Source organism: Brachycentrus maculatus, unplaced genomic scaffold (genome assembly GCF_059751285.1).
Source record: "Brachycentrus maculatus isolate JH-2025_06_01 unplaced genomic scaffold, ASM5975128v1 h1tg000039l, whole genome shotgun sequence".
Taxonomy (NCBI): Eukaryota; Metazoa; Arthropoda; class Insecta; order Trichoptera; family Brachycentridae; genus Brachycentrus; species Brachycentrus maculatus.
The window spans coordinates 4,649,450-4,661,398 of NW_028280793.1; the positions used below are offsets into that span (position 1 = coordinate 4,649,450).

The 11,949-nt window shown below is 34.9% G+C and overlaps 2 protein-coding genes across 2 annotated transcripts in view; one reads left to right on the forward strand and one right to left on the reverse strand.

Annotated features, from left to right (window-relative positions):
- LOC148312538 (uncharacterized) overlaps window positions 1–7,178 on the forward strand; it is a 71,052-nt gene extending 63,874 nt beyond the window's left edge. Inside the window, exon 2 of the mRNA XM_088277200.1 lies at window positions 1,786–7,178. Coding sequence (XP_088133326.1) covers window positions 1,786–2,007 — 222 coding nt within the window. The 3' untranslated portion in view covers window positions 2,008–7,178. The remainder of the gene's footprint in view (window positions 1–1,785) is intronic.
- A 1,553-nt stretch (window positions 7,179–8,731) lies between these two features.
- On the reverse strand, window positions 8,732–11,486 carry Ccdc85 (coiled-coil domain-containing protein 85). Its single transcript, XM_088277255.1, has one exon. The coding sequence runs from the start codon at window positions 11,009–11,011 to the stop codon at window positions 9,632–9,634; it is 1,380 nt and encodes a 459-aa protein (XP_088133381.1). The 5' UTR covers window positions 11,012–11,486; the 3' UTR covers window positions 8,732–9,631.
- Between the last annotated feature and the right edge of the window lie 463 nt (window positions 11,487–11,949).

The window sequence follows — 11,949 nt, forward strand, 5'->3', positions numbered from 1 at the left end:
TACCTGTTCCTCTTGCCTACAACATAGTAAGATTCATTCGAGTAAAATCTTGAATTCACAAATACTTAATAACCTGTAATATTTTTGCTTAAAAAAAAATCCAACCCAAAATTTGAAAAAAATCCTACAAAAATTTTCGGAAGTCTTTATTTTTCAATATCTGCAAAAGCATGTAGGTTTTTTATTCACACATGCATACACAAACACACAGTCTGTTAGGTAATGTGTTAAAGATTAATCATATTTCTTGTCTAAAAAACTAGCTATTGCAACATTAATGACCTAATAATTTTCAACATTTCATATAAACTTATTCATTAAATTGAGTGTAATTATGAATAATTTATGTATGTAGTAACAGTAGGAGCCAGACTGTGGCATTAAAAGTCCATAGTATTTTGCGAAAATAATTATCCAAATTTTTTGGCATATTATAGATTTTTCACTTATATTATAAAAATAAAAACCTATCAGCGGAAGCTAAACTGGCAGTGCACAACGGAGTCCTGGTTCCAACTCTAATGTATGGAAGTGAAACATGGAGTTGGCAAAAGAAGGATGAAAGTAGACTGAATGCAGTCGAAATGCGATCTCTCAGAAGAATGTGTAACAAAACGATGTATGATAGATGTGCGAATAGTGAAATAAGGAAGGAATGCAAAGCTGAGATAAGCATTATCGATCAAATTAAGAAAGGTGTGTTGAGATGGTTTGGACATGTAGAACGAATGAGTGAGGAAAGAACGGTAAAACAAATTTATGAGGCGAATGTTAGCGGGAAAAGAAGCAGAGGAAGACCGAGAAAAACATGGCACGATCAGGTATGCCAAATACTTGAAAGTGGTCAGGTTAGGAGTCGTAACAATCAGCGGGTATGTATGAGGAGATGCATGAACGTGGAAGAGGCGAAGAATGTTTGCAAGGACAGAGTGGTGTGGCGCTCTATTCTCTCTGCCTACCCCTGCGGGGAAGCGGCGTGATGGTTAGTTAGTTAGTTAGTTTTAGAATATGGAATTTATTGGTTATATACAGGGCTTGTCAACGCCTGGCTTGAATGATCCCTTTACACGTTTGTGTAATATGCACCATTCTACCCATGTTTTTGAACATCCATAACACTTCGTCCTTAAAAAATCATACTTATATTGTTATATTCCATATAATAAAATAACAACCATATAGTTTTTTCCGCATTAATTTTATTTCACCAACAACCAGGTTTCGTCATAACCGACATCATCAAACTGATGTCGGTTACAATGAAACCCGGTCGCTGGTCAAATAAAATTTATGTGGAAAAAATTATATAGTTGTTATTTCATTATATAAAATGCAGTTCCACCAAAAAAAATTCAGTACAAAACTTAAAATTCCAATTTTGCCACGAGTAGCCAATTAATTGCATTTAACTTTTAACCATTTCAGTGACATACATTTTCGATAGAACTATCTAAATGCACTAAATGCTTTTTGGCACTAAAACAGATAAGTTTAAAAAGAGGCATGCGCTGTGGTGTAGTTGGGTAGATGCTAGACTGCGAAACTGGCATCGCGGTTTTGATTCCCGACAATTACAAATGAATTAAAGATAGATTTATTTTCAATTGGTCAGGGTGTTTTTGATGTATTTTTCACATTTACTTTCCAAATCCTTACTATTCTACCTGCATACAATCAATCCTCTTAAAGTAGGGGCTTTGCGAACTATTTATTTTTAAAAAAATTAAAAGGTAGTAAACTTTTGTCCTTTATATCTCAATAATGTAATTTTTCTATTGATTCCAGTTGAGTCTACGGCAGTTGGACCTCTCGCTGCTGTCCCAGCTGTGGTCGCTGAACGAGTCCATCCACGAGTTCCGGCAGTACATGGGCGGCGGCGGCGGGCAGGGCGGCCCGGGGGACGAGGACGAGGAGGGCGAGGGGGATGGGGACGCCGAGGGGGAAGGGGACAGCTCCTCGGGGGAGGAGTCCCGCCCGCCCCCCCACCGGGGGAGGACACCTATCTAGCTGGACAATCACTAATGTTAGGGTGGGGACTGACCGGAGCATTTCGTCGTAACGTAACGACTATCAAGCATCCGACTATGGATGGAGCACTCGGCTCGCTGTACTGACTATACAAATGCTCGCATCGTAACGTGTTACGTCACGACGAAATGACTCCGGTCAGTCCCTACCATTACACATCCTGTATATAGACACATACAGCCAAAACTGAAGGGAGAGCGATTCAAAGATTTAGCTATAATTAAATGTCTTCTTCTTCTCTGCAAACCCTTATCCGTACCCCCAATGGTGCATAGGGCACTGCATCATATAAACGTGGTGTTATCTTGATTGTTGGCGCATGAAGGAATGGTGATCAGCCCTCCGCTTTAGGCACCAGTCCAGGGTAATGTTGTATAAATATAGGAGTGAAAAAATCACTTATATTTATTTAACCCCCCCTGGGAATCGAACCCGGGACCTCCAGAACGGTAGCGGAGCGTGCTGACCATTACACTACGGAGGTGGACAATTAAATGTATCAACATACTGACACATTTCAGACTGGTATTTAATACGCCTGCGGACTGCTGGCGTCGGCATTTGATAATTATGTGCATATAGTTAACACCTTAAAACACTAAGAGCGGGAAAGGTATTTCTACCCGTTCTGTCTATCAATGCTTTAGGACGGGAAGGGTATTTTTACCTTCTGCACCGGCCTCATTTCAAAGTCAAAAATGAAGGAATTATTTAATGTTTTTATATTAATATTATGTACCAATCTCTTTGTTACGGTCTAAACTATATGTACACAACTATCCGATCCCACCGTCAGTGGTCCGCAGGCGTAAAAAAACACCCGTCCAATGTATTGAATGTTAATGTGATAAAAGTAAATTGTCCCTCATTTATAATATTTCTTTACCCATAAGTCATTGTCTTAACCCTAGATTACTTAACTATCCTACGAGTGACATTGTTATGAAAAATACGACATAGAAATAAAACAGGAAAAAAAATACATAGTAAAAAAATATATATTTAAGAAGTAAAAGTAAGATTTTTAGGGTCTTTGGGATCACGTAATAGTGAAAAAAAATCAATGGTACATTAGGAAGGTAGTGTAAAGCAGGTGGCACGGGAACAATGCTAAAATTATTTTTCCAAGAATTGTCATTTTACCGTCGTAATTTTTACGATAGTTAAGTATTCTAGGGTTAAACATAGATACCTCATTTAACACATAATAACTAAGAAGAAAACGGTGTTCAAAATTATATATCTTGTCACACTTGAGTCAAACAAATAAACTTCTTACAACTGGCATGATATAAATCCAATAACTACCCTAATTCCAGTATCATCGGGTGTACTTATTTCATTGCAATATCAAATTCTTAATAAAACTGGTTTCATCTTTAATTTTTTTGTTATAGGTATCTAAAAATGGTGTTTTATTAACTTCTTTTTTAACAGACATAGCCGTGAACATGTTATTAAAACACATCAAAATGTGGCACTAAAATAAACAAGACTAATATTTTGGAGACATCAGACTGATATTTTGGAGAAAGTGTTTAATTATTGTCTTCTTAAAACTTGATTGGTATTTTAGCTTGTTTCGGTATTGTCATATATCACTTTTGTTTAAGGTCTTATTATTTACGTAATCTGGTAGTATTAATAGTTACGAATCTCAAAATATAAAATACAAATGTCATATCAAATATATTCACAATTTTTTTTTTATAAAATCTTGATCATCAACTGGTACTGCAAACCTTCTTCCTCTTTTAACTAACTTATTTATAACTATACAATATATGCTTGTAATAATTGAGAACCAATCTTAAAATAATAACTTCCAATTGATATTAGTGTGTGACTCATAAATAATGGAATTATGCGGTTGAGTGCTTACAGTTTAGGCTGTGACTGAATGAAAAATAATCTTGCAAAATGACAGTAAAAAGTATCTCAGGCTTTCCCGTAGAGCCCCAAATAATTGTAAATACTTTAACATTTTATGTAGGTGTTCTAGATTTAAATATAGCCTAATTCTATTTTGTTTTAAGGGTTTTAATCTTTTACATAGCCGCGTTGCAGAACTGCAACTGACCAAACAAGTCCATATATGGGATCCATTCTACAAAAGTGGTCAACGATTAATTTATACATAGCAAAAAATAGTTAAAAGCATATCCTATCTGCCATTGATCTATGATTTTTTTTGGCAAAGCACCCAAAATTGAGTGACACATAAATTTTTACAATTATTCTGATAGGTATTGCGTGCTCTTGACATTTAAATAAATAGTATTTTTAACAAAAACCAGCTGACATTTTTGAAGCCGTTGAAAGCATCAAGTGCAGAAACAATAAAGTTTTCCACAAAATTTCAGTATTTCATTTAGTTCAACTGGTTTGCGTTTGAGTAGTTTATAAACCACATGGGTCCTGAGCACCGGTAACCTAGGAAACACAATTATCTCAAATGGATGAGGGTAGAATACAGATATCGGGGATCCGCTTAATCTATTTTTGTATACACTTTTCGTTACTAGGTCAAACTTTTCATAGGCCTTGTAAACTTGAACATACTCGTATATCAACAAACCAGTTAATTTGTAAGTACAAATTTAATCTCTCAAATTTAACCAGACCCATTTTACAATGTTTAACAATTCAATATTATATAATGTGATTGTAATTGTAAGATAATAGATGTAAGTTTTGTACAAATTAATTATGTCATTGCATTTAAATGTGTAATAATTTTATACATTGTACACTGGTCTAAGTTTTGTCAAATTCTTTTGACGAGACATGCGCTTTAATGAATAACTGTTAACCACAATACTAACCCTTAAGTGAGACTATAAATGTTTCAATATTTTAAATATAATGCTAACAATAATGTGTATCGTAACATTCATTATTAAAATAGCATTTAATATTCACATACATGCATTTTCAACTCATTAATTTACCCACTCAATTTTTTTACTCTCTTTTTGTTAAACGTTACAATTGCCATATTACCAAATTTTGTTTAAGTGTAAGGTATTTAATATATTACATGGAAAATAAAGTGACTGGTCGCATTGAAAATCTATGAAAGCATTAATTCAATTCAATTCAATTCAATTCAATTTATTCAATAATTAATATATACATTACAAACAAATATTTAAGGCGTATACATTAAAAAAACAAATAAAAAATTACACAAGAAGACTCTTGTTAAATGTGTAGAAGAATCTCGCTTCGGAAAACTCCTTCGGACACATGGAACAGATCAATATCCAATGTGATATTGTTCAACATAGCGGTAGCTCTTCCTACAGGCATAACCATCGGCAGGTTGGTCCTGTGTATAGGAATCTGAAACAATCTATGCCGACGCTGTCTTAGGTAACTATCGGGAACATACAGACCAATGCTCTGGATAATTTCAGGATTATCGATCATACCGCGCAACAATCGATAAAAATGCGTAATCAAATACGCATTCCTTCTAGTCTCTAAACTATTGTAGCCAAGCATACCCTGGAGAAACTGGGTCGGGTAGAGCCAAGGATAATAGCCGTACTCTCTCATGTAGAGATACCTCAAAAACTTCTTTTGGACTTTCTCTACCATAAGAGAGTACTTAAGCTCGTGTGGCCCCCAGATCATCGAGCCACTCTCGAGTCTACTTCGCACCAAGGAGTTATAAAGAGTTCTCAGCACGCGGGTATTTTCGAAAACCCTGGCAGTACGCAAAACAAATCCTAGCATTTTCAATGCATTACTACTGACTGCCTCTATATGATCGTGAAATGTCAGGGTGCTCACAAATCTAACGCCCAGATCCCTAACATTCGATGCTCGCATCAGATTTTGGTCGTTCATTTTGTAGCGATAAAATAATGTTTTTTGGGCCCTAGTGAAAGACGTGATCGAACACTTGGAAATATTAAACATTAATTTGTTTCGTCTTCCCCATTCACATATATTTGATATATCTGCTTGGAGAAGACGAAAATCGTCAAAAGTTGTCACCTTTAAGAAAAGCTTTAAGTCATCCGCAAATAACAAAAACCGTGAGTTTAAAATTACATTCTTGATATTATTAATGAAAATAGAAAACAATAATGGACCCAGGTTAGAACCTTGCGGGACACCCGAGAAAGTATTGAAGCATTAACCAAACTGTCTCCTGTTTGATTGTCCCTTTTGTTTGGGGAGTATGTTAAATTGTGAAAGGAAAAAGCTGTCACAAAAATCAATTGAACAGAATCAAATAGATGACATTAAATAATTACCATATTTTTAAATACAAAATTATAAGTTTAATGTTTTGTTTCATAAAACACATGGTCTTCATAAAAAATGGACTTTATGCTATCCCAACTTTCTGAAAATACCTCATACAGCCAATAGTTGTATTTTGTCCATTTTCAAAAATCAAAAATAAACTTTTAAAATGTCAATCTTAATGGGGCGATTATTTCATTTATAAATTACTTCTTTAGTAAAAAAGCTACATTTTTGCACCCCGACATTATTTTTACTCTTCTTGATAATGAAATATATTTTGTTTCATAATATCTAACCGTAGCTGGTCTCAAAAGATTGGAATAATAGACGAAGAATGTGATTTATATATACTTTTTATTCAAAATGTGTAACAAAAACAATGATAAACGGTTGTTTCCAAACATTGGTAAAAGTATAAAATAATACAGAATCGCAGCAACATCCTTGCCAGATTTTAAAAAAAAACAGTTGGTATGTAATTTATCCAAGATGAATAAGTAAAATACAGCTTTTCCTTTGAATTCTCAAAATGTATTTTGCTGATTTAATACACATTTAGATTTTCTGCTCTCTTTTTGGACTTGATTAAAACAAAATTCATCAAATTATTGTCAAAATTCATTGGAGATTCTGCATTAATATTGTGATTTTTAAGCTTCACATCTAAACTATGGTAAGATGTATATATAATATGATAAATGAGGTGTATCAAATTTTCGCAATGTATTCTTGTGTACTGTAATATGTGTTTTACCATATCTTAACTTATGTATTAGATATATGATGCATATTTTATTATTTCTTATGTATGTAAATATTTGGAATTTCTTAGAAGTTTGTTCCTAACATTGTTAAAAATATAAAATAATAAATTGATTAAAAAAGTATTTTTCTTATTTTTATTTCACATCTCCCAATTTTTTTTCTGGCGCCAAATGGTAATATGAATGGTAAAAACAGGATATTTAACACATTGTTGTCGGGCGGTTTTTTCATCAACCCCAACCCTAATTAACATTCTAATTAGGGTCGTATACTAGTCACAAGTAATCGTAAACCCAATTCTGATCTGTATGTTTTTTGGCGACTTACGCTCTACCAAAAGTAAGCAAATACAACGCTTATAAGCATCTCCCTCTCTCTTCCAACAGTATGTAAAAGCGTTTTCCGCAAACTATGTGTCAATTACTCAGTTAAATTTATTTTTCATTTTTCTGTTTGTTTTCAAAAGTATATAAATATTTACTACTGTGCTTACTTTCTAACACAGAGATCTCACATTCTGTAATAAAATAGCCAGAGCCGCCCCATATACCTACAGTTACACCTGATCTCTCTAGCAGCGCATAATGCTCAGTAATTTGACTTACTGTAAGTACTGAAGTTGCCGCATTCCTCTCCTTTCCCTTATAAACATCTTAATTCTTACCTGTATCGTCTTGAATAGTCACACGGGGAAGCTGGGAAAGAGATAAATCCTCCTTCATTCTATTACCACTCCTAATTACTTACATCGCAACATATAAAACCTACTAAAAACAATGTAAGCAATACATGTTTGGTACTAAAGGGTTACATATAAAGGGTTAAATAAATATGTATATGGTTTTGAAAAGAAAAGAGTACAAAAAACCCACCCTATAACGTTGAGATAAGTACCGCTTTATCATAGGGAACTTTATATAGGGTTAATGTTAATTTCCGCTGGTTAAAATGTAAAAATACAATTTAAAACATTAACCCCTTATAAAGTTAATTACCCTCCGGTAACACGGCACCTATCTAAACATTATAAGGGGGTTTATGGCACTTTCTGTCAAGTATTGTGAGACCAGCCGGTCAAGATGTTATGCTATGCGGCTCTCCTCCACACGAACCCACTGGCCACCCGGACAAGAGACTGAGAAACAGCTGACCACGCTGCCTGAAGAAATGCCTAAATCTGTTATGTGTCTAGCTGACGTGCGATACAGGGATTGTTCATAGTCATCCACAGGGAGATGTCATTCAGAATTGACGTTAGGTGTTCAGATGTGATGTGTCGCTGCTGTGCATCATAATGTTAAGGGTTAATTTGTCAAAAACATCATGTGTATTAGAGCCTAGTTATTTTATGTGAACCCAGCATTTATATTTTTTTTGCTTTTTTCATTTTATTCTGAAATATAATAAACCTCCCTATAACGTTGCAATAGGAAACGCATTGTAGAAGGGAACATTATAAAGGGTTAATGTTTTAAATTGTATTTTTACATTTTAACCATCAGAAATAACTGAAATGAGTCATTCGAAATTAAAATACATTTTTCATTAATAACCCCCTACAATATTCACTCAGATACCTTGCGGGAAACCCGCCTGGCACAGCGCGGATGTAAACTGTTCACCTTCAAGTTGAGCTTAGACTATGATGTTCTCTGCGTTAATATTCACTCTGATAATGTGGTACCTATCTCAGCTTTATAGGGGAGTTTACTGTATTAGTCATTTAACGTAACGGGTAGATTGGCAAGTTGAATACGTTAAAAATTTATTGAGATAAAAACAGATATTAAAATATATGTATATCGTTTATTCATACACAATAGAAGGTATAAAAATATTAATTTGTGAATCTATATAAAGATTTTTTTGCAAAAACATAGCTTTAAAAGAATACAGGTCTTAAATCTAAGAATCACTTAATAAGTAATTTATTGTTTGGAATCACATGGTGGGAAATCATGGCAATGATAATATTATTTGTGGATAAGGAACATAATTCACATGTGGCAAGACGGAAAACAGTTTTCTTTGTACAGTATTATTAATAATTAAAATATATAAATATTTTGTACCTTACTTACAGGCAAAATATTATAGTTTTTGATTCCGTTATAAACATTACAATAATTTATTTAACTATTAAGTAATAAATATATTTGTATTTACCATCAACCTTAAAATATTAGCATTTAAAATTAATGTATATAATATAAATGTAATGTTTAAAAATTATAATTCATCCTTCGAATCTCACCGAATAGCCTAACATAAGTGTTAATCACATAAAGAAAAAAAAAGGAATTGAAAATGTTAAAAAAAACTACATATTCTGAGTCAAGTAATCATAAATCACTTTTGAAAGTACGTATTTTTAAAAGTGATAATACCATCATTTATATTTAAAACACTCGCATTACTAAATATTACACAGGCATACGATTTTAACTTACTGAAAAATGTAATAAAAATTAAATAAATTAAATGCATATAATACTGATAAGTTAACAACTTAACACAATACAAAATCATGGAAACAATCCTTATAAGAAGAATTTCTAGATAATACAAAGTATACTTAATGTCTGCCAGATGGACCATCATCTAGTTTACGCCAAACTACATTACACATCTCTCTGACGAGTGCTTTCTCGCTATCGTCCATATCTGCAGAGCTGTTGTCATCAATATTAGCGTTAACTCCCGAGGCGCGAGAGAATGTTCCCAGAGGATCCTCCAGAACCTGGAATGCTCGCACCACAGCCTCGGGACGACCTGTCGGCATCAACTCCGCTATATCATCGGAAGATGTAGGATACTGAGATAATTTCGTTTGCAAAGATGTTTTATCTTCCTCCAACTGCTTAATTTTTAATTCTAAATTCCTTACATATTGCATCGTTTGGTCATTGAACGTACTCCTTTGCCGAGATAAGTTTTCATGGAGAATCCTTTCTCTGCTAGCCGATCGCCGGGGGACGTTAGCGGGAGTTTCCGCAAACTGCTGCGGAATTCTTGGCTCGTCAGCATTAGTACTGGAACTACTACCGTCTCCGTCATCCCGAAGACTGCCGCCAGTATTAGCTCCGCACGAGGTACACACGCCGTTTCCGCCACGTTCTTCGTCTAAATATAGGCAGAGTTCTTTCAGTTCCAAATTGTCCTTGATGAGCTCCTGCTGCTTATTGTCGAGTTCTCTTAGTTTGTTTTGGTACGCCGAAACTTCTTGCCGCATGACGCTCGCTGTGTACCTGCCGAAGCGCTGCCACTCCCGGGCGAGCTTTCTTCCCTTTTGTCGGTCGTCATCGAGGAAGCAACACAGATCTCTCAGCTCTTGATTATCTTCGCTAAGTCTCTGGTTGGATTCCTTGAGGGCTCTAACTTCCGCGATAAGTATCTGCATATGTTTATTTTGCTCCACCACATACCTAGATGATTCTGCCTCGGTCTTCTTGACAAACTTTAACATTTCAACTGATCCGAGTCGCATAAAATCTTCATCGGATATACGCACTTTGTTTTGAGGTTGGGAAACAAAACGAAGATGTTCTTCTTCTGATGATTTCACATGATGTTGGGGTCCTGATATCCTGTTAGCCGGATCCTGCGAAGGTTGAGGCTGTAGTTTGCATAAATTCTCATCGCTGTGGCGTTGTACCGGTCTTTGCTGAGCGCCCGCATATGAAAATTGCTGATGCGTAGACAACGGATAGAGTTTGAGATTAGGAACTGTGGGGTTCGCCGGCTGCTGAGGAAAAGGCTGTTGCTTGATTAATAAGGGATCGCTAGCGACTTGACTAAACTTGCCGTCTTTAGTCAACAAGTTGGAATTATACGGTTTGAGTATTCCTTGGTTTACCGCTGGCGGTTGGGGAGGTGGCTGATAGCGAGGAGGGGCCGCCACTCCATCCGACAGTTGAGGTTTCAAGTACTGAACTTGTTTTTGCTTACTTGACATGTTAAAATGGTAAATTATTGATTCAAAATATTTGTCATTCAATTCTAAAAGTCACCATCAAATATCTTTACAGAAAACCCAAGGCACTGTGTGTCGTAGTAGATAATTTAGGTCAATTATCATATTTGAAAATGAAAACAGTTTGCACGAGGAATCACGTGGATAAAATCGTAGCCAAGAAACTTTCAATAAATGCGAATGTTTCGAAATGGAGCTGTCACTGAACAAATTTGACAAGAAAAGTTATCGCGTAGAAAAGCTCGATAAGCAGCTTCCGACATCATAAATTGTAGATATCCATAAATTCACCCTTTAAAAGTCAAATACCTCACATAATTTACATGGTAAAAAATAATAGTAATACGCAATTCACAACGTTAATAAACAAAACGAGAAAACTACCAAAACATTGAAAACTTTATCGAACATTGACGACGTGAGAGCCGATCCACGATCTAAGAAATTCTTGGAGTAAGCGAGACACCACGAGAAGTTCCGCGCTTAACTTTTTTGACGCGTTGAAATCTCCGCAACAACTCGATCCTTTTCTGACATTCTAGGGCTACCACCGTTTTACAATTACCGGTAACCGGTCACCATAGTTCACCATAGTTGTTATCATGACTTGGTGATAATATGACATTAATTAACGTTATTAAAATAATGTTCTAATTTAACAAAATGTAATCCATTTAACTGCATGTTTTTAAATATCTTTACGATTAAAATATTTAGTGTACTAAAATAATAATAATATAACCCCGTGTGTAGGGTTTTTCTAGGCTATTATGCTGCGCATTCGTGATATTTGGCACTACTGTACTTATGGACGTTCGAATTTTATTGCAATATTCATCACCCAGACAAATAATGTAGCGTACCCATTTAAAAAAAAAATCGATACAAGGATAAATTACGATTCATGTCTTAGTAAAGAA

Bases quoted from the DNA above. Each gene is read 5' to 3' on its own strand.
- Ccdc85 (XM_088277255.1), bottom strand. From the start codon at position 11,011: ATGTCAAGTAAGCAAAAACAAGTTCAGTACTTGAAACCTCAACTGTCG.